The sequence below is a fragment of the Malaya genurostris genome, chromosome 3, assembly GCF_030247185.1.
Source record: "Malaya genurostris strain Urasoe2022 chromosome 3, Malgen_1.1, whole genome shotgun sequence".
Classification (NCBI taxonomy): Eukaryota; Metazoa; Arthropoda; class Insecta; order Diptera; family Culicidae; genus Malaya; species Malaya genurostris.
In genome coordinates, this window is record NC_080572.1 from 243,733,067 (window position 1) to 243,756,577 (window position 23,511).

The following is a 23,511-nucleotide window of genomic DNA, read 5'->3' on the forward strand; positions in this document are numbered from 1 at the left end:
AGTTTAACCGATTTCTAACAAATTTATTTTCGAGTCTAAAGGTGATTTGCAATCAAATCATAAATTTGTGTATTGCAGAAAACATTTAGAAAGCATAGCAGTATAGTAAAATGCTGTTTTTTCTGGCGAGCCTTCGAATATATGCGTGGTTCCAAATTTTTACGCATCAAATTTTACATCCATTAGGTACTGGAAAATACGCCATGGGCAAATATGCTTTATTTTATATTAAATGCAGGATTTTACCAATGTAATAAATATGAATACTATCGAAAACATGAAAAAATTGCAAGAAAAATGCAACATATTTTTCATCGATACTTTTGATCGGACTGCTATTTTAAATGCTATTTTTTACTTTGCACGAAGTTTAATTTGAAAATTTCATTTACCGACTTGAATAAAATTGGTCCTGAGTACGATATTTATTTATTATGTAGCATTCGTCACTTCCTTGATGCTTGGAATCTTCCTAAAAAAACTACCTGCGCTGCCGATCCTTCTTTTGCACAGGAGTCGCGTACGGACACGTTCGAGTGAAAACAAGACTGGCTTGTTCGCATTCGTTCGAAAGCATGTGTTCGTCGTATGATCGATACGGTCGTAAGCAAGCAAGATGATACAAAGTCAGCAAAAAAAAACAAGTCAAATAACAAATGATAGCAAAGATTTTCAATTACAACTAAAATCTGTACCAGAACTGATAGTTTAAAGTTGGATGGGCATTGTTTTTATGCATGTGCGATGTTTAAAATAGTGATTGATTCGAACGTAAACGGTGAATATGTATTAAATCTGTACCCTGCATGAAATTCGCATGGATGTATACAAATCAATACATTACAGGTAATTCTGTATGAATGGCAACTCTGTTGGTAAATGAAAAAAATAAACACAGTCAGGATGTTTTTGTTAGGGTAACGTGGCGCCATCATGACATATGTGAGTACTGTCCCAAATAAAGGAATATTCGAAATGACCGTTAAAATGATTGAAGAATCTTATTAGAGTGTCCTGTCTGTTAGTCTGTGGTATTATTATGTGCTGTTGCTTTCGCGCTCATAAGTTTAACAATATAGCAAAACACAGTGTATAGCGCACACGAATGTATAATATACACGATAAAAAAAGGTGTGCGAACCGCATTTAAATTTAATGGGGGTCTGATACATTTTTTCCCAATTCTGTTTCACTGCTATCGAATTAAGGCGAATCACATAACATCCGTAAAAAAGTTACGAAACAAAATACGAAATTGTTCCTAAGTTGATATTTCATGTGATCAATTGTGTACTTATTTTCGATCTATTCAGCTGATGCCCAGCAACTACTCTTAGGCTGCAGACAGAGTGAGCGCGAGAAGCTGAGCCGAGATGGTGTCTGACATTAGCAAGCCATGAGCGGAAAACATGCTTGCAGCAAATCAAAGGAACTCTGTCAGAATACAAGTGAAAAATCTACTCAGCTTTCACTCTGACAGGGTTCCTTTGATTTACTGTAAGTACATTTTCCGCTTTAGTCAGCACCACTCGTAAAAAAATAAAACATTGATTTTACTGCATAAACAATTGATTCACAATTAGATATATGGGTTACAATACATGTTACTGGTCGAATAAATAAAACTAGAACGGCTTGCTGGGGACACGTTTGTTCCAGTTTCTGCTCTATTGTAGATCTTTTATATAGAACTTCTAGCTACTGAATTTGCTCTGTTTTTTCCAAAAATCTGTGATCTGAGTCTTGCTGATATAATGTCTTTGGTAAAATCGAAACTTGTTTCTATAATTTTGCGTGTATCATCAATGTTCGAATTCTGACGTCTCTGCAGCGATCTGCCAAATAAAAACACGGTGGTAAATGGACAGGTGGCCAGATTTTTGTATGTGTGAGTGCGATAATTTTTTTTTTGAGAAAAACAAGAAGATATGGGGAAGAAAAGTGTAAACATTTAGCGATTCTGGATTATCCGTCGAATCACGCCCAGTTGCTATAATGGAGAACAAAATTTTATTTCATTTATACCAAGACGGCAAAATTTTGGCTTGAGTTACATACCCAAAAACACCAAGTGTTAGCTCTGCAAAAAAATTTTGAACCATGTTTTGTTGGGATGTTTACTTGCGTGAATCCCGGCCCCATACTTAGTTTTGTGAGAAAAATAAAATCCAAAACCTCCCTATCTCGCTACCAGGGTTAATTCTACATGGTGAAATGAATATCATTGTTTTAAAACGAAAAAACTGTTTACCATGTGTGATGCAGAAAATACATAAAAAATTGTGAAAATTGTAAAAACTCTTGTTGTTTTGAAGTATAATCTAGAAATTTGTGATATGTGACAGAATCTGTGTAGAAAAAACTGCCCGGTGCCAAGGATAAGCCTCTTTAACAAGTGCAATCGTAGTCTACATCTCGGGTATTTGGAAGGGAATCAGAGCGCTCAAAATATGGTAAACAAACAATCGAGCATTATAAATCGAATAGTGTTAGTTTCTTCACAGTAGTGAATATGTAGTAAGTAGTATCCCATTTTTGTAGGCTATTCTTTTTTATTGTTTTATTTTTACAGAAGGATGCTTACCACAGTAACATGGCTTCCCACAGACCCTGTCAGCTTGGAGCTAAATCAATCGCACGGCATCACATTGAACGTATCATGTCAATTGTATGGATGCACAGTGCTGCTATTTTGGCGCATACGAATTTGACATTTCTCTCCCCAACTTCAGACCCTGTCAGCTTTGTGGGAAATCAATTTTCAATTCAGCCACGCCATCGCACGGCATCATATTTAGGAATGTCGTAATATCGATTGATTAATCGAGTAATCGATTAGTAATCCCGATAATCGAGTAACATTTAATCGATTAGTTTGGAACGGATATTCGATTATTGAACTAATCGAATAACTCGAAAAATGTCGTAGTAATTATCGAATAATTATTCGTGTAATCGATTAATAACCCAGATAATCACTTCAATCGATTAGTTTAAAAATGACCTACTTCTATGTACGAGATTCGATGCGGTTCGCCTGAGGGTGCCATACTCGCAAAAAAGGATGTTGCTAATTTGTTCGGTAAATGCGAGAGCTGGATACCTTGTTAATATGATGTTTTTACTTAACCTAGTTTCCACCAGAGAAGCCAGATCTGCAGATTTGTCTGTAAATTAGCAGATTTCGTACATAGTGCTGCAGACATTTTTTGTTCTGCAGACTTTTCAAAATCGAGTTTTTCGCAGACTGTCGTCAAAATTTACAGACTTTTGAAATTGTGATTTTTTTTCTTACCAAATCAGTTTAGCGTATCATACTTTATAGAGAAATGGCTGACAGCAGATTTTTTTTTCGAGTATACAGACTTTACCAACCCTGGCTGAAGATATTTGAAATTTTTACCTGGCATCTCTGGTTTCCACCCTAACTGCTGTCAAACCGTTTGTTTGAAGCTAGTTTCGAACCCAGTTTCAACGTAATTTAATGTAATTTGATGCCAAACCTAACCCAGTTTCCACCCTAACTGCTGTCAAACCGTTTGTTTCAAGCTACTTTCGAGCCTAGTTTTAACGTTGTTAAACTGAAAATCAAGTCAGTCTCGAACCTGGTTGTTATATTAGGTTTACTCAAACACCCGTTGCTAAGTGCGAAATAAACACAGTTTCGTGAACTACCCTGGGTCAGTTTCAGTTTTCTCAATCGAAAACGACATAACGACAATCAAATCAGTTTCAAACCTGAATCTTATATCTCGGTTGATTTCTCAATAGGGCTTATAAGCAAGTTACAGTTTCTCTTTAATCACTCTCTCTCTTTTGATTATTGTGATGTGATTAAAAAGATTTTCTTTGATATCACCCCGTTTGAAAGTCGAAAGTTTCGGGTATCATTTCATGCAAAGAGTTGAGTGATAAACGTGGAAACCGCTTGGTAATTAATAGAAGAGAAAGTAAACAAAGAGAAACTGTCACTTGCTTATACGCCCTTTTGAAAAATTAACCGAGATATCAGGTTTGCTCACACCTCCGATGTAGCGATGTCAAGTCTACGGAAATCTCCGTAGATCTACGAATCCTAAGATTTTCTACGGTCCTGCGGATCCGTAGACAAAATCTACGGAAATTGGATTTTTTCTAAGAAAATCTACGGAAATTTTAATTTATCAACGCAGAACTACGGGAACTAGATTTGTCTGGTGAGTAAAAATAAGCTTTCCACCGCGAGAGCTTCCGCGAAAAATGCCAATCTATGGAAATGGCACTACCACTATCTGGTATCGCTGATACAATGCTCAGTGCTAACTCAACTCAGTTTCGTGGAAAGTGTTTATTAAATAAAACTACCCTGGGTCAGTTTCAGTTTTCTCAAGCGAAAGCGACATAAATTTCGTGGGGAATTTACTAACGCAATCAAAATAGGTGTGTGTGTGGTCACCAGTTCTTTTTATATCGTGGCCGTAGGTCGTGGGTTAGGGTTAAATTAACTTGCTTTCGCACCTTTAATCACAGTTTATCGTCTTGTTTTCGGTAGGTTTGAAACTATTGTCGTTATCTAATTTACTCTTGAAATTATATTTTGAATACTTGTTGCAGATAGTGATGTAATTGATGTGAATTTCGATACTTTTTGTGTGGCAATGTAAGCACGTGGTCTTACCTTCAATATAGCTAACTGATAACGAATAGAAGTTGAATCATACAATTAAACGAAAGTGTGGATAGAATGTTGATGTTCTGTCCCACATGCGGCAATTTACTACTTGTGGAAGAAGGTACAGATTCACTCCGTTTTTCCTGCAACACCTGCCCTTACATTTGCAAAATTAAAAGGAAAATAACCACAAGGGTTTATCCGAAACTGAAGGTAAGCGGCGCAACTTTTTTGTTATTTTAAAGCAGTGATGTATTTATTATTTGTGTCATTATGTTTCGTGTAGAGAACAAATCTGTTTTGCTCTCAGGAATTGCTGGAAGTTATGTATTTTGTTAAGTAAACCAAACTGGAGCTTTCACTTATGGCGGTTTCGTTTTTACATGGCTCTTCTTCTTCTGCATCTCTATTTGCCGACAGATACAGCGCATAGCGACGTCAGCCGTATTTGAGGGCTTAGTTACCGTGACTATATTGCCCTGTTATTTTTCATGTTTCGTGTGCAGATATGTAACTGATCATTTCACACTTTTTTTTATAACGGCCAATAAGCCATCCATCTACATTCACTTTGAAGATTAATTTCGAATGATTCGGCACTCACTGAGAGTAAGTCATAATAGTAAACGGCAGGAAAAAGTTTTCTCTTTCGTCTGGTCTTAAATTTATCACTCTATCTTTCATAGCTCGCTTGCAATTTCTTTCGTAAGTGGAACTTGACAGGTTGCTTATTGGCCGTTCTAAAAAAACGCGTGATTTAGCCAATCGCATCGAGTGATATGTACAGTTTTCGGTTCCACTTTTTGTAGTATTAGGAGGACCGTAGTACTAGCCACCGTAGATTACCGTTTGCATTTTATTATTCAAAAGTTCTAAATTCTTTGCTCTTATAACGATGCCAAAGTCATCCGCACATTGCACAAAAACTACATCAAATTCCTTGAAATTTTGTAATTTGGCTGTATAAATGTCAAACAAAGAAGGTGAGAGGATATCTTCTTGCGGAAGTCCATTACTTACGCATGTTTCTATATTTCTGGTTTTTTTTGTTGTAAATAAATTTTTTCTGTTGGCTCTCCACCGGCGAAATGCTACAACATGGCATGATTGAACGAACGAAATTGATCTAAACATAAACAGTAACCCTTGCCTGTGACAAACGATCATACTCTGCAGTGCTACAAAGAATGTCTGATGTGTGATGCAATTGGTTAAAACGAACGGTTACAATGCAACCTCTGCTAGATCGGTGTAGTGCTACGTAAAAACGAAAATACCATAAATACCACACCGAAAAATAAAATTCAAAATTCAATCCTTTTTATTTATATTTTTAGGAAGTTGACCACGTTATGGGCGGATCAGCTGCCTGGGAAAACGTAGATTCCACTGAGGCTGACTGTCCGGCGTGTGCTCATAACCGTGCGTACTTTATGCAGATGCAAACTCGTTCAGCCGACGAACCCATGACAACGTTCTACAAATGTTGTAATCCAATTTGTGGTCACAACTGGCGAGATTAAATATAACCGACGAATGATTTTTACTGTCAACATGAAGGCGAATATAAGAAAACGTCTAACAGATTTAGTCGAATACAATGTAATGGGTCGTCTAAGATCATCTAAAACAACAAACACTAATGTAGCATCATTAATCAATATTGTCAACTGTTCCGCCCAAAATGCGGTAAAGGTGGCTACTGAGCTGCTTGAGGAAGGAAAGGTCATTGCTCTTCCTACGGATACTGTTTATGGATTGGCTTGCAGTGCTAATAATAAAAGGGCAATTCAGAGGCTCTATGCCATCAAGGAGAGAGATATGCTAAAACCAGTAGCAATTTGTGTTGCTGAATTCGATGACTTGCAGTACTGGGGGGACGCGAACCATATTCCGGAGGAACTGCTCAAGAAATTGTTACCAGGGCCTGTCACAATCGTAGTCAACAAGTCTCATAATTTGGACAACCCCAAATTAAATCCGGGCAAACGCAAAATCGGTATTCGAATACCGGACTCTACCTTTATCAGTGAGGTTTCGATGGCATATAAAAAGCCAATCGCACTTACCAGTGCGAATCGAAGTTCTGAGCAAAGTACATTGAATATACAGGAATTCTCGAGCCTTTGGCCAAAACTGGGAGCGGTCTTCGACGGTGGTCAATTGGGACTACATGAGCAACAACGTGCCGCTTCAACGGTGATTGATCTTTCACAAGAAGGATACTACAAAATTATACGTTATGGAGTAGCAGGGAAAGATACAATTCGAGCGGTAAGGGAATACAATTTCAAAGAGCGAATATAAACATTAAAATAATGTATACGTCGTAGATTTAAAATCCTTAAGCTTTGCATTAGCTTTCTATTTCACTGTTTTCATTCAGAAAAAACATTCATTTTTATATACGATGTATACTGAATTACTCGTTTGGAATTTAGCAATTCATATTGAGAGTATTTCCATTGGACTAGATTTGAAAAAGTGCTGACTAAAACTAATAAATCTAAATATTCCAGTATTTTGGACTTCAGTTGCTTTTGTTTCTTTCAATTCATTCTAAAAAATTTTGCTCTGCATTGCGAAATTGTACACGTAACAAATGACTTCGTTTGGTTAATTTTGAGTCGTTACGATAATGTCACAAAAACTAATACCATTTCTCGGCTCATTAACTATTAAATGCATTCATTTCATCGCGTAACTGTTACTAATCGCATTATCTTGAAATATTCAAAAGTCACTAATTGCACTATCGTCAAGTGTTTAATTTCATTCCCACCGTATCTGTCGACGCGATCGGATGTGTATTCGCTTTAATCCAGTCCAGTACAGTCCGCATTAATCCGCTTTCAAGGTCGTTCTTTTGTTTTCGCAGTGTCGATTGTGATCGGACACTCGGGTGTGCGAGTGAGTTGAGTTTTTTTTGCACCGAGTTAGATATCGTGATTTGTGCTTTTTCTTCGTGGAGGTTTTTTCACCGTCACACAGCCATAGATAGACAATTGTGATTGTGCTTTTTTCCTCACGGAGTTTTAGGCATCTATTGAAGAGGCAATCGACCAAGACCAGGTCTTGGTGGCCGTTTGTTTTTGCAGCCGAACAAGCTAAGTATTGTTTGTATTTTGTTGCTATCCTCTGATTATTTCACTTACACCATACATAATCAAATCTGTGCGGAGATAGCTCCGTGTAATAATAATGGTTCCCCCCCCTCCGGATGAAAAAATGGAGACAGATCCAAAACCACCCCCACTTGTCCCTACCCCTTCAGCTGACAATAAGATTCCGAGGGTAAAGAAGTATCCCGATGATCCTTTGCTTTCGACCGGTTCCTGTGTGGTCTATTTCCGGACCAAGAACAACAACAAATTTAACCTTATAAAAATATCTCACGAATTGACTTCACGATACTCTACTATTACACGTATTGATAAAGTACGCCCAGGGAAGCTTAGGGTCTTGTTAACCAGCTCAAAGCAGGCTAACGAGATCGTTCAAAGTGATCTTTTTGCGCGGGAGTATTGTGTCTACGTGCCAGCCCGCGAAGTAGAAATAGACGGCGTAGTCACAGATGCGAGCCTGACATGCGAAGATCTTCTTAAGTACGGGGCCGGCGGTTTCAAAGACCCCGTACTTAAGAATGTAAAGATACTGGATTGCAAACGGCTGCATTCAGTGTCGATCGCCGGGGATGGTACAAAATCCTATCCCCAATCAGACTCTTATCGAGTGACCTTCGCCGGCTCGGCATTACCCAACTACGTTCTCCTGGACCGGGTTCGTCTGCCTGTTCGTCTCTATGTGCCGCGGGTCATGAATTGCTCCAATTGCAAACAATTGGGGCATACAGCCTCTCATTGTGGTAATAAGTATCGTTGTGCTAACTGTGGAGGGGCTCACGCGGATGGCTCTTGCGGGAAGAGCATCGAAAAGTGCCTCTACTGTAGAGAGGACCATCATGACCTCGCGGCATGCCCTGCGTACAAACTGCGAGGAGATAAATTGAAACAGTCTCTCCAGTCTCGTTCCAAACGGTCTTTTGCAGAAATGCTCAAGAGTGCTACGCCACCTAAACTCACCGGAAACCTTTACGCTTGCTTGTCAACTGACGAGTGTGATTCTGACGATCCCCAAGAAGGTACATCTTCGGCAGTCCCTCACAGCTATAGGAAGAGGATAAATATTTCCTCTCACAAGCTCCCTAGCAAGGGTTCGAAGGTATCTTCTGAGGGTCCCCCAAAAGTAACAGCAATGGGAAGTGCTGGTAAAATGAAAAAACCAAAGCAAACAGCTCCTGATCTTGAGAAACTCAGATCTAAAAAGGAATTCCCGGCACTTCCTGGGTCATCAAAATCCCCAAGTGTCCCAGAAAACCAACCAGAAAATCGACCGAGTGCTGGATTCATAAAATTCTCGGATATTGTGGACTGGATTTTCACAACTTTCAATATTTCCGACCCCCTGAAACAGCTTATGATGAGTTTTATACCCACAGTCAAAACATTTCTGAAGCAGTCAACTGCAAAATGGCCCCTCATTTCAGCGATTGTATCCTTCGATGGCTGATTTATTGAACGAGGTAATGGATCCGATCACTGTTTTACAGTGGAACTGTAGAAGTATCATACCGAAAATAGACCCCTTCAAAGTATTAATAAACATCTTGGAGTGTGACGCATTTGCCTTATGCGAAACATGGCTAACTTCTGAAATACCAATTACCTTCCATGATTTTAATATAATCCGCTTGGATCGAGAAAACCCCTACGGAGGAGTACTTTTAGGGATCAAAAAGTGCTATCCCTTCTACCGGATAAACCTCCCTTCGATACCAGGTGTTGAAGTTATTGCATGTCAAATCACAATGAAAGGCAAGGACCTTTGCATTGCTTCCGTATACATTCCCCCAAGAGCTTCGATTGGGCACCAACGGCTTTGTGACATCATGGAGCTCCTTCCTACACCTACGTTAGTTTTAGGAGACTTCAACTCTCATGGTACGGGATGGGGCTGTCTTCAGGATGACAACAGATCAACTCTGATCTATGACCTTTGCGATAACTTCAATATGACAATTTTAAATACGGGAGAAATGACACGGATTCCTGCACCACCAGCAAGACCAAGTGCGCTGGATCTTTCCATTTGCTCGACATCGCTACGGTTGGATTGCACGTGGAAGGTAATCCCTGATCCCCACGGTAGCGATCACTTGCCTATCGTCATCTCAATTGTCACCGGATTAAGACCATCGAAGACAATCAATGTTTTGTATGACCTCACACGAAATATTGATTGGAAAAGATATGCAAACTCTATATCTGAGAAAATAGAATCAACACAAGAACTTCCTCCGGAGGAAGAGTACACGTTTTTGGCTGACTTGATTCTCGGAACCGCGATTCAAGTTCAGACGAAACGTGTACCGGGCGCGAAAACTAACATCCGTCCTCCCAACCCGTGGTGGGACAAAGAGTGCTCAGAGTTAAACGCTAAAAAATCTGCAGCGTATATCATTTTTAGAAAAAACGGAACACCTGATAATTATCGGAATTACGCGGCGTTAGACATGCAAATGAAGAACCTAATTAAAGCAAAGAAACGCGGATACTGGCGCCGTTTCGTTGACGGATTAACAAAAGAAACATCGATGAGCACTCTTTGGAACACAGCCCGACGAATGCGCAATCGAAACACCACGAACGAAAGCGAGGAATATTCTAACCGCTGGATATTCGATTTCGCTAAAAAAGTGTGTCCCGACTCTGTTCCGGACCAGAAGATCTCCCGCGTCGCGACAGCGAATACAAACGAAACACCGTTTTCGATGGTAGAGTTTTCTCTTGCACTCTTGTCGTGTAACAATAAAGCCCCGGGGCTAGACAGAATCAAATTCAACTTGTTGAAAAATCTGCCTGACCCTGCCAAAAGGCGCTTGTTGAATCTATTCAACAAGTTTCTTGAGGGTAATATTGTCCCTCATGACTGGAGACAAGTGAGGGTTATCGCCATTAAAAAACCAGAGAAACCTGCCTCCGACCACAATTCGTATCGGCCGATTGCTATGCTTTCCTGTATCCGGAAATTGTTTGAAAAAATGATTCTCTTCCGCCTAGACAATTGGGTCGAGACCAATGGCTTGCTTTCAGATACACAATTTGGTTTTCGCCGGGGCAAAGGAACGAACGATTGTCTTGCGTTGCTCTCAACCGAAATTCAAATGGCATTTGCCCGTAAAGAACAAATGGCATCAGTCTTCCTAGATATCAAGGGGGCTTTCGACTCAGTTTCAATACATATCCTATCTGAGAAGTTGCATAAGCATGGTCTTTCACCAGTTTTGAATAACTTTTTGTATAATCTATTGTCCGAGAAACATATGCATTTTGCGCAGAATGATTTGTCGACAATACGATTCAGTTACATGGGTCTTCCTCAGGGCTCATGTTTAAGCCCCCTTTTATACAATTTTTACGTAAACGACATCGACAAATGTATAAACACATCTTGCACGCTAAGACAACTTGCCGACGACAGCGTTGTGTCCATTATAGGACCCAAAGCTGCCGATCTCCAAGGACCATTACAAGATACCCTCGACAACTTGTCGACATGGGCTCTTCAAATGGGTATCGAGTTCTCTACGGAGAAAACTGAGCTGGTTGTATTTTCAAGGAAGCGAGAACCAGCACAATTACAGCTTCAACTAAGGGGTGAAACCATAGCTCAGGCCTTCACATTTAAATATCTCGGGGTCTGGTTCGACTCCAAAGGCACGTGGGGATGTCAAATTAGGTATCTGAAACAAAAATGCCAGCAGAGAATTAATTTTCTTCGCACAATAACCGGAACTTGGTGGGGTGCTCACCCAGGAGACTTGATCAGGCTGTACCAAACAACGATATTGTCCGTGATGGAATACGGATGCTTTTGCTTCCGATCCGCGGCGAACACCCATTTCATCAAGCTGGAAAGAATTCAGTATCGTTGCTTGCGTATAGCCTTGGGTTGCATGCAGTCGACTCATACGATGAGTCTCGAAGTGCTGGCGGGCGTTATACCACTTAAAAACCGATTCTGGGATCTCTCATATCGATTGCTGATTCGATGCAATGTCTTGAATCCGACGGTGATTGAAAACTTCGAAAGGCTTGTCGAGCTCAATTCTCTGACCCGTTTTATGTCCTTGTATTTTGATTACATGGCTCAGAATATTAATCCTTCTTCGTTTGTTTCCAACCGTGCTCATTTCTTGGATACTTCTGATTCTACTGTGTTTTTCGACACATCCATGAGAGAAGAGATTCGTGGGATTCCGGATCACGTACGCCCTCAAGTGATCCCTAATATTTTTTATTATAAATTCAGAGCAGTTGACTGTGAAAGGATGTTTTACTCTGATGGGTCAAATCTCAACGGATCCACAGGCTTTGGTATCTTCAATAAAAACATCACCGCTTCGTACAAACTCAGTGATCCGGCTTCAGTCTACGTCGCAGAATTAGCTGCTATTCAGTATACTCTTGAGATCATTGAAAATTTACCCAAAGACCATTACTTCATTGTCACGGATAGTTTAAGTTCAATAGAAGCTCTCCGTTCAATGAAGCCAGGAAAGTATCCCCCATATTTTCTGGGGAAAATACGGGAACACTTGAGAACTTTATCTGGTCGGTCTTATTTAATATCCTTAGTCTGGGTCCCTTCGCATTGTTCCATTCCGGGAAATGAAAAGGCAGACTCATTAGCTAAGGTGGGTGCATTAGAAGGTGAAATTTATGAAAGACCAATCTGCTTCAATGAATTTTTTAGCATTTCTCGTCAGAGGACACTCGAAAGTTGGCAAACTTCATGGAGCAATGACGAACTGGGAAGATGGCTATACTCCATTGTTCCCAAAATATCGACGAAACCTTGGTTCAGGGGGATGAACGTGAGTCGCGATTTCATTCGTGTGATGTCTCGACTCATGTCAAACCACTACACATTCAACGCACATCTCCGGCGTATTGGGCTCACGGAGAGCGGTCTCTGCACCTGTGGCGAGGGTTATCAGGACATCGAGCATGTCGTGTGGTCGTGCGTAGAGTATCGCGACGCCAGGTCGAAGCTACTGGAATCCCTTAGGGCCCGAGGTAGACCACCTGAGGTTCCGGTCCGAGATGTGATGGCGAGTCGGGATAGTTCATATATGTTTCTCATATATCAGTACCTTAAACACATTAATATCCAAGTGTAATCTGATATACCTCGCTCAGAAAGTATAATCTCCACCTACAGGTTCGACACTAATATCCGCCCGATTCTCTCGATCCCCGTCCCTGTCCACCATCTTCATTGGAACTAACAAGATCTTTTTTTTTGTCACTAACTATTCGTTCCCCCTTTCTCCGTCTCTTCACCATCTCGATGGCAACTAATTAGATCTTTGTAGTTTTCAGACATTTTGTTTCCATACCCCCTATTTGCCTCGGTTTCCACAATATTTACTTTTTTTTTTCATTCTCTTCCGTAACATCACCATCACCGTCTACGGTTCTACGCTCCAGTCGATGACCAGCATGCGGGCCACCCGCCGGGCCTTCGTAGCCTGGGGGTGTTTCCCGCGGACCCACACGAACCGAAAGGAATCGGCCATAGATAGCGCCATCTGGAAGACCCATGCAACATACAATGGATTCTAGAAAATCTAAGACGACATAATCTAACGATACTATTCTAGTTTTAAGTTAGTCGTTAATTAAGATTAGAAAATACCCTTGGCATCTTAGAGCTTAAGCAGTGTGCCTAAAAATATATTATATTGTTGAATAAAAAAAAAAAAGTGTTTAATTTACTAACAGAAATATAGAAAAAAAATCATAGATGCGATTTACTTTAATTTTAATGTTTTCTGTAAATTTTCTAATTTTGAAAAAGCGTTGATTAAATTTTCAATAATTTTTTTAGCGTGCCTAATCGATTTCCTACTATTTATTCTTGTACATTATTTCAATGCAATCAATAATATTCGAGTAACTATAATTTGAAGAAAGTGCATACCAAAATACATTCAGTTCTCGGTTAAGGTTCTTTCAGAAGGCGGAAAGAGCAAGTCGACGAGAACATTTTAAAAGGGCCTTAAAACAATTGACAGATTCTCTTTGTTTACTTTCTCTTTCGATTATATCTGCGTTATAACGCAATTGTTCGTTACATCCATGATACTATTACAAAGCTGGAGATATTTTCTTTCATTCTATATACAAACTTTGTAAGTGAACGTAAAAATTTAGGTGTTATTAATAGAAGAGAAAGTAAACAAAGAGAATCTCTCATTGGTTTATGTGCCCTTATGAAATGTTCACGTCGAAGTGACAGTTTCTCTTTGTTTACTTTCTCTTTCGATTTTTGTGATGTGATTATTGTGTTTCACAATCCTGTTTGAAAGTCGAAAGTTTCGGGTATCATTTTATGCAAAGTTTTGAGTGATAAACGTAGAAAACACTTGGTAATTAGTAGAAGAGAAACTATAGGAAGAGAAACTGTCACTTGCTCTTACGGCCTTCTGAAAAATCAACCGAGAGTTGTGATTACATACGATCATTTATCTATACGCGACCATGTGGTACTGTTACTCGATGACCGCTATTAATCTATGGGGTGTACGTTATTTGGCCGAATTTTGTTGTCGTTTGCCCGGTCTATTTAAAGCTAGGAGCTATCCCTTGGCCTCGCATTAGAAAACCGCAAGGCGCCGAAGCCGCCATTAGAATTTATTTTCTAGTTTTATACCACAACGAGGACAAGGTAACGCAGTCTGAGTCGTCCAATCACTAATCGGAACACTAATCGGAAAACCTATAATCCAAGTGTTATCAGGCCGTTATGTATTTCAAAATCAAAGAAAATATGCACAATTAAAATTTTGCCAAACAACAATTATGCCGAATGAAACAGTATATCTTTTTTATTTTATGCCAAACAGATTTATGCCTAACAAAATTCGGCCAAATAACGTACACCCTAATCTATGTGTCTCCATCGCAGCAAGCGTTTGATAGGTTGTATAATAACGATCGTGAAAATACTGTTATTCGATTATTGCCTCAAAGGTCGCCTCTGAGGTTTGTATCTCACAGAACGTGTTGGGTGATTCTACAGTTTTCATATTACACATTGGCGATCATGCCAGCAGAATATTTTCCGTTTATTGAAGAGAAAACTAAAGCGGCCGTTACACGAGACAATACTATGGTCAATAAAAGGAGTGATTTGATGGGTTTTTTTTAATATAAAAGATATTTTTATTTAGGCCGTACAAGCTTTACGTGGCCGATTGAGCTGAATTTTTAGCTAATTTTTTTTTGTATTGGATCTCGTTGTCACCCTTTTTCTAGGGGGAGAGGAGCTTCCATTTCCCTCCTGCGATTGAGAGGGAGTTTGTTCGTGGTTCGTCTCGTCATCCATGTTGATTTCGTTGCTAGTTGCTGCAGATGCGCTTTGTTGTACATTGTTTGCAGTTGCTGGTTGGTTGGATGGTAAGCTGTGAACTGCAGCTGGTGTTCTTTGTTCTATAGGGGTTACGTTGGATGGTTTCGTTGAAGGGGATACTTCACTGTTGTTGGTGACTGTCACAGGTGTACTGGGGTTGCCTGGGGTTGGTGTGAAGAAAGCACCGTTGTCCTTTGGTGTGGTTGTCTTCTTGTCCAGTTTATCACATGGCTTACCGTAATAAACAGCTTTTTGGCAATATTGACACGTGGCCATCTGATTGTCATAGGTAACAAGTGATTCGCACGGGATTCTTGTATCCTGATCGTAAGTTACATAAGAAGATATAGGCCTTTTCAAGCGCATGCGTAACAAACGTACGCCATTTAGAATACCGGGGAAAAAGTTCTTCCACTTTTCTTTTTCGATAGAGAGAATCTCTCCGTATTGGGACATAATTTTACGAATATAAGGATCGATGACGCTTGAAGGAAGATCATGCACACGCACTTCTATAGCACTATCTTCCATATATACTGGAATGTTGTACTTAATGTTCTCGTGCTCCACATAATGCACATTATTATTGTCTTTTGCGAATTGAATTGCATCCACCTCTTTATAAAACTGGATGTAAACAACATTATTTGTCTTATTGCGTTGAAGTAAATGCACACGTTTAATGTCAAGATGCATTTGCTCCTTAAGCAAACCTTCAAGTTCTCGTATCGAAGGTCGAATTTTGCACTATCTGAAGTCAACAATAATTGTATTCTTTCGTACCTGCGGTAGCTTTTGTTCGTTTGGTTCGCTCATTTTCGAGGTCGTTCTATTGTTCACTACACAATACTGTACTTGGTTTCTTTCGTCCCGAACGTAAGCGGTTTTGTTTTATCGACTGACTTGGATGAGATGTGAAAGCGAACTGATTTGATGTGTTTGTACATCAACACATTGAATCAGATTTTTAGGGCATATTCAGTAGTGTAGTTCTAGATTCATAATTTATGTCAGTTACAAAATTTTATCTGAATTTTATAACAAGAAAAACTGGCAGCCTCAGCAGTGTTTTACTCGTGTTTAAAATATACAAAAAAAAATAGAACGGCATCGTAGACCAGTTTTAAATTTGACAGAAGAACTGGTCGAATAAATAAAACTAGAACGGCTTGCTGGGAATACGTTTGTTCCAGTTTCTGTTCTATTATAGATCTTCCATATAGAACTTCTAGCTGCTGAATTTGCTCTTATGACACTGTCGCGCTTGTATACCCCATCCACCAGAGTTGCCAAAGTTCGAATCGATGCCATTTCAATCCAATTCTCAACACATGTTCTCGTATGCTGGAAAACGCATTCGGTTCAGTAGCCAGTTGTATTTAGCTCGAGACGTGAAATTTAATCGTTTATGGTATACATCACGCTACGGTTCGACTTTTGCAAATAAAAAACCGAAAATCTGGGTTGTGTTGGCAGCTCTGTGGTTTAAACACACTCACCGGTGTAGCTCAGTACGGTGATGCCAAACTCAGTACTCACTTTTTAAAACTAGGAATGAGAGTTAGATGCCATGAAATCAAAACTGAGAACCATCAATACCATCATAATTTGATGTCAGCGATGCTCTCGCTCTGTATAGCGGCCCGTGGACGAGAATTATTCTTGTCATTTTTAATGATGAATAAGTAATTATATTTCAAATTTGCATACACGTTCATTAAACCAAAGACATCATATTAACAAGATATCCAGCTCTCACATTTCCCGAACAAATCTTTGGCAACATCCTTTTTTGCGACCATGGCGCCCTCAGGCGAGTCCGCATCGAATCACGTACATAGAAGTATTGGAGAGAAATGTCAAATTCGTACGCGCCAAAATAGCAGCACTGCGCACCCATACAACTGACATGACATGTTGAATGAGACGCCGTGCGATGGTGTTGCTGAACTGAAGATTGAGATCGCTCCAAGCTGACAGGGTCTGATTAAACTGATATTATTTTTTAGTAATGACACTTTTGATGATCATGTAAGGTCCGTTACGTTTGGTCAAAGATTCGGTACCAGTGGTTTTTACTAAAACGAATCCTTATGAAACGTATGTTTTATTCGATATTAACATTAGGCGCTTACTAATCGTTAGAGAACATTCACAAAGAACAACTCGAGCTTTTATTCCCTAGCTCAAGTAACGGGTCTCAATGCTTCGAAAAGTTTGTAGTTTTTGTAAAGTATTGTTTGAAATTAAAATCTGATAATTGTTAGATTCAATGTGCGAACGTTTTTCTTAGACATCGTTCAGTGAGAATCGCGTTTGCAAAAAAATCAGTAGTGAACTTTTATTTAGTGAGTTCACAATTCGCTGATTGAAAGTCAAGTTATACACAAAAAAAAACCTGTTTTAATCCACCTAGTGGTGTAATGATGCCTTTCTCATGTACATATAATATTGTGGTATTCTATTCCAAATTTTCTCTTCGATTTTTGAAAGAAACCAAGAGATTATTTGTGCATAACATACAGAATAAAAACAGCGCTTTGATTGCGTAGGTCATCCTTAAGAAAACGAAATGGGTTCACTATTACATGCACTTCCGGCACCGGAACCCGAGAACCAGTATAATCAAAGTTGGTTCGTACGGCCACCAACTAACATGACATACAAACTCTACTAATACGCACTCTAAATTACGATTTAAATGTTTGTTGCATCCGAAAATATGCTGTAATTTTTGGTAGGACCATAAGACCTTTCAATTGACTCTAAGATTGGGAACAACGGTTTGGAGTCCAGTTTATAATTTTTTTCACGGTTTTTGTTCCGCCAGTTTAAGGTCTGAGGACACAGGGCCACGTGTTGAGTTTTAAATCGACCACGTGGCTCGCTCAATTCCCTTTGCGCATCGTATTTCTCTTGTACTCTCTCGTATATGAGCAAACTGTACCGGGTTGCCAGCATACATTTTATTATTTTGATGAGAAGTTTTATCACATTAATCTATCGTAGGGTTGGACATTACTTGGATTCCAATGAACAATGAAAAAATATTCAACTTTCACAAAGATTGAATGTCTGTGTGTTTGGCAGCCTTGTCGAGTCAATTTTATTTATCTCTCCTTTTTCAGAATGCTATCAGGAAACCAAAGAGAAAAAAAATGGTGGATGCATTGAAACTGACTTTGTTTCACAGAAAAATACAAGACTTTATTTTTATCGCGATAACATATATGTTTTTATGTACTAATCGCATCTAAACTAAATTATCTAGACTTTGTCACGGTAGATTTATGATACAAGCCTTCAAAGCCGAGATATTCGATGAACAAGTAGACGTAAGCATTTCCGAGCGTTCCAATTTTCAGCAGTTCTTCAGTCAGAAAAAAATACAACACGACCGCTCAACTCAATGAATCATTCTGAAAATTTCACAGAATATTCTCAACTAAATTTCAAAGACATTGTCAGGTGGCTTTTTCTATATTCTGGACCGTTTCCAAGAAAATTTAATTTGAAACGGGAAAATAGCAAAAAACCTACCACTTTACGGTAGTGTCCTCAGCCCTTAAGTGAAGGTGTGCAATATTGAACACACTTTACCATATAACTCCGGAACCGGAAGTCGGATCCTTATAAAATTCAGCAATTCCGTATGGGCCGGTAAGACCTTTCATTTGAATCTAAGTTTGTGGAAATCGGTCAAACTATCGCTGAGAAAAGTGAGTGAATTCCATTTTGGTATATATGACCACTATTTCCGGTACTTCCGGAAACGGATATCGGGAACCAGGATAGCCGGAATCGGTTTGGTTAGTTGCCTACTGATAATGACTATCGATTTGTGTAGTTTTGAGACCAGTTTAGAATTTTTTTTACGTTTTTTGTTTCGCCGGTTTAAGTGACGGTGTACAATATGTAACACACTTTACCCTATAACTCCGGAACCGGAAGTCGGATCCGGATGAAATTCAGGAATTCCGTATGGGACCACGAGATCTCTTTCATTTGAATCTAAGTTTGTTAAAATCGGTTCAGCCATCTCCGAGAAAACCTAGTGAGATTATTTGACACACACACACATACATACACACACAGACATTGCTCAGCTCGATGAACTGAGTCGAATGGTATATGACATTTGGCCCTCCGGGCCAATTTTCACTAGTCGGTTTTTCAAGTGATTGCATAACCTTTCTATGTGAGAAAGGCAAAAACACTAATTAGATGACTTCTGTTACAATAACCCTATTCATATGTAATAAAACTGATTGAAAATTGATGATCTTCTCATAGCAATGAAGAAATGGATAATTTAAGTGTTTTTGCAATATCTAATCTATAATCTGTCTAATATCTAATCGTTCCCTTTTTCTATATTTACTCATTAAAAATACAAACTTACAACACGTTTTGTCGGTTACGTCATTTATACCATCATATCTCCGGTACCAAAAGTCACAGCAAATTGATCTTCGAACTTGATCAATGGCCTGACAGTAGCTTTCAAACGAGCCTAAGTTTGTGAAAATCGGTTCGTCCATCTCTGAGAAAATTGAGCGGTAAAAATATCTTCGAAAAGTGCACACAAATACACACACACACACACACACACACACACACACACACACACACACACACACACACACACACACCCACAGAGATATTTTCCGATCTTGTCGAACTGAGTCGAATGGTATATAACACTATGGATCTCCGAGGCTCCGTTTGAAAGTCGGTTTCTCCAGCAATTCTAATACATTTCTATAGAGAAAGGCAAAAAGGGCCTGTGGTTTTTATTTGTAGGAAAAAGTGTAAACCTACTTATCTTTTGGTCGGGCTTTAGGGTACGTACAAACTCAATAATTTTATAAACAGTGAATCGATTCATTAGAAGATTGCATATACTTTGGTCGAATTCTACATATATTACTATGTGAAATTAGATCTAATAATTCCTTGATACGTGAGTCTGTGCAACTCATGTATATTAAATTTGGTCGCTTTAAAATAAATTTAATGATTTTATTCTGAATTTTTCTAAAACCCTGAAAGCAAGATTTTTATAAAACATTATACCAATAAATTTCACTCGATCAGTCCATGTCAATTTGGTTTCATGATTGTTCTAACACGGCTTAAAATTAGCGTATTAAATGAGCAGAATTTTACATCAAATCAAATTTCTTTCATTTCATCAGATTAGTGTTTCATTTTTATGGCCACAGCAATAAAACTTTTCCGTTCCACTTAGGAAAAGGATAAGAATATGCACTCAGGCAGGATCATTTACAAACGTTGCGCGCTAGGCCTTTCTAGAAAGCGCGATGTAGGAGGAAAACAAGCTGCGAGTATGCAGGAAGAATATTATGTAAACCAGATGCGCGTGTATGCATAGAGCTAGGGACACGGGCGAACCATCAGGGCTTCCGATGTGGAATGGAAAGAGAAAACAGCAATAGGTTGCGCAACATTTTCGTTCGATGTAACACTTTTGTCATTTTAAATATTTTAAGAAAAAAATTTAAATTTTAAATCACGTTGATAAAACTAAGTAAATATTAAATCAGTATAAGTCCATTAGCCACCGTGAGTGTATCCACGTGTGTAGTGAATATCACATTCATTCTTCAGTTCAACACTAATCAGTGGTTATCCTTTTGTCTCTCCGGGAGCAAATCAGAACTTGCTGATTTTAGTGTTGTCTGGACTTGTCTCCAAGGCGTTTTTCTCACTCTCTGCTCACTGAATTAGATTGAGTTTAGTTCCAAGCCATTTTGCTCAAGCTGGACAGAGTCCAAGGGAAACTGCGGAGGAACAAGTATATACGGCCTACAATCAGAGATGGCATTTCACCAGAGTGATACACGCTAGAGCCAGATTTTTGCCACACCGAGGATGCAAAAAACGAAGCACCGCACAAAGAGGAAAGCGCACTTCTTCTCAGTGTCGAATAGACAGCATTTGAGTGTGTGCTTGTGGTTAAAGCAGCTGGCGCGAGTGAAACACATTCTCTTCGCATGAATCGCTCACACGCGCTCTCGTCTAAATACACCCAAGTGACCACTGGCGCGTGATGGTGAGCGAACACTTCTGTGAACTTCAATTAATAGAGAGTAGATCTGGCCTTGCTATGAAAAATTTGCAAGGAAAACCGAAAATTTTACGATAAATTGTTTTATTTTGCTGATTTTGCGTGTCCACGCTTCATCTACGAAAACCATACAGCAGACTGCTCACCGGCGTGTACACCTCTGTGAAAGTATCTGCATCCACCTCAGAGAATTTATTAGCTAATGCTCTAGCACTTTGGTGCGATTCAGTGGAAGAGGTAAAAGGAAATAAACAAACGCACTCATGATGCGTGCACACTTTACACAACAGTGGTGTATAAATGTGAAAGAGAAGCGCTCTCGTTGAAGTTGTCAATGCGAGGGGAGAAATTTTGCTTGCTCTTCGTCACACAGAGGAGATAGACATCTCTGCCTACAATCGCCTCCGATGCAGCCCCAAGTATGTTTATTTTTTTGCCCCTCTCGAAATGAAATCCTGGGTACGGTACTAAGTGTTCGATTTGCCTTAATGAGACGTATGCTTCTTTAATGTCGTTTTCAAATCTAACCCAGTTTCCACCCTAGCTGATGTCACCCCGTTTGTATGAAGCCAGCTTTGAACTTATTTTCAACTTTTAAGTTTCTTTGCGTTTCGCCTTCGGCTCGTCAGTGCTTAAAGCACCCGAATAAAAAATATTGTAGGAAAACAATACGATTTACTGTTACAAAACCTGCCACGATTTGGCTTTGGCCATTGAAAAATATTTTAATGTATTGTTATACACTATTCAATTAATTGTGAACTTGCTTTTTACAATAGAATGTATAGGTTGTCAAGTATCGTAACAATTCAAATCATAAAATTTTCTCATACATGTTTTCTTGGAAAACAATCAAATGTACTGTTTGCATATTGTTTGAAACATCACGTGTACAATAAATTCAATTGTAGAATCGTAGAATCAATATATTGAATGGTTGGAAATGAAAAAAATCTTGTCAAGATACAATAAAATGTATTGTGACCCATATATGTATTTGTGAATCAATTGTCTATGCTGTAAAATCAATGGTTTATTTTTTTACGGACAGTTCAAGTAGAACTGCCATCTCCGCCTAGCAGTCCAACTTGAACCGCTAAGCAGACGCAAAGTCCACACTACTTATGTGACCCTTTAAAGATATAACACTAGGTGCCATATCCTATCGGACGTCTCGGGCGTAAACGAATGACGACTGGCTACTGGTCGCCGCAGAGTATTTTCAACGCCATTAAACTGGTATTCGAATCAGTTTCGAACCTCATACTTATATCGGGATTGCTCATACCCCCGTTATTAAAAGCGAACCCCCCGAAAAAAAAAATATTGTAGAAAAACAATGCGGTTTGCTGTTACAAAACCTTCCACAATTTTGCTTTGACCATTGAAAAAAATTTGAATGTATTGTTATAAACTATTCAATTAATTGTGAACATGCTTTTTACAATAAAATGCATAGGTTGTTAAGTATCGTAACAATTCAAATCATAAAATTTTCTCATACATGTTTTCTTGGAAAACAATCAAATGTACAGTTTGCATATTGTCTGAAACACCACGTGTACAATAAATTCAATTGTAAAATCGTAGAAACAATATATTGAATCGTTGGAAATTTAAAAAAATCTTGTCAAGATACAATAACATGTATTGTAACCCATATATCTAATTGTGAATGCTGTAAAATCAATGGTTTATTTTTTACGGGCCAACTCAGTTTCGCGAAAATTGTGTTTGGTGGAACTATCCTAGGACAGTTTCAGGTGTTTATCAAACGAAAAGCTAAGCGATTTCTAATGATTATGATTGTGTCGGCATGATGTTATAGATTTCTCTACAGAATACACTGAAGTCTGTTTTTATGCGAGTTTACGTACCGCATAAAAAAACACCGCATAATTCTGAAACTTCGCATAAAAAAAACCGCATAACTCTGAAGATTCGCATAACTCTTAAACTTCGCATAAAAAAACCGAATAACCTTGAAAATTCACATAAAAAACCGCATCAAAAAGACCTTACTTACCTTACCTAACAGCTATAGGCCTGGGGTGTCCTTTGCTGTATCAAGCATACGTCTCCACATAACTCGGTCCATGGCTGCTCGTCGCCAGCCACTCAAGTCACGGATGCTTCTGAGATCACCCTCCACTTGATCGATCCACCTTGCTCGCTGCGCTCCTTTTCTTCTTGTACCAGTCGGATTAGATTCAAGAACCATTTTCACTGGGCTGTCGTCCGACATCCTTATGACATGCCACGCCCATCGTAGACGTCCGATTTTAGCTGTCCG

At 39.1% G+C, this 23,511-nt stretch overlaps 2 protein-coding genes across 3 annotated transcripts; both read left to right on the top strand.

Annotated features, from left to right (window-relative positions):
* The first annotated feature begins 4,040 nt into the window (after positions 1-4,040).
* Positions 4,041-6,176, top strand: LOC131435543 (DNA-directed RNA polymerase III subunit RPC10). Of its 2 annotated transcripts, none has more exons than XM_058603552.1 (3): positions 4,041-4,196; positions 4,594-4,864; positions 5,989-6,176. In XM_058603552.1, exons 2-3 carry the CDS (start codon positions 4,724-4,726, stop codon positions 6,172-6,174), a joined length of 327 nt encoding a protein of 108 aa, XP_058459535.1. In that variant the 5' UTR covers positions 4,041-4,196; positions 4,594-4,723; the 3' UTR covers positions 6,175-6,176. The 2 variants fall into 2 exon arrangements, with proteins under 2 accessions (XP_058459535.1, XP_058459533.1); XM_058603550.1 differs by lacking the exon at positions 4,041-4,196 and adding an exon at positions 4,237-4,527.
* Positions 6,177-6,187: 11 nt separating this feature from the next.
* LOC131435542 (threonylcarbamoyl-AMP synthase) lies at positions 6,188-20,678 on the top strand. The gene is made up of 2 exons (XM_058603549.1): positions 6,188-6,925; positions 20,379-20,678. The coding sequence occupies exons 1-2, from the start codon at positions 6,188-6,190 to the stop codon at positions 20,520-20,522; spliced, it is 882 nt and encodes a 293-aa protein (XP_058459532.1). The 3' UTR covers positions 20,523-20,678.
* Positions 20,679-23,511: the final 2,833 nt, after the last annotated feature.

What these genes read in the sequence shown, in the direction of transcription:
- LOC131435543 (XM_058603552.1), top strand. Translation starts at nt 4,724, where the DNA reads ATGTTGATGTTCTGTCCCACATGCGGCAATTTACTACTTGTGGAAGAA. An exon ending in GGGTTTATCCGAAACTGAAG is followed by an intron (nt 4,865 to 5,988) that starts GTAAGCGGCGCA and finishes TTATATTTTTAG; the next exon opens with GAAGTTGACCACGTTATGGG.
- LOC131435542 (XM_058603549.1), top strand. Translation starts at nt 6,188, where the DNA reads ATGATTTTTACTGTCAACATGAAGGCGAATATAAGAAAACGTCTAACA. An exon ending in GGAAAGATACAATTCGAGCG is followed by an intron (nt 6,926 to 20,378) that starts GTAAGGGAATAC and finishes CGTTCCACTTAG; the next exon opens with GAAAAGGATAAGAATATGCA.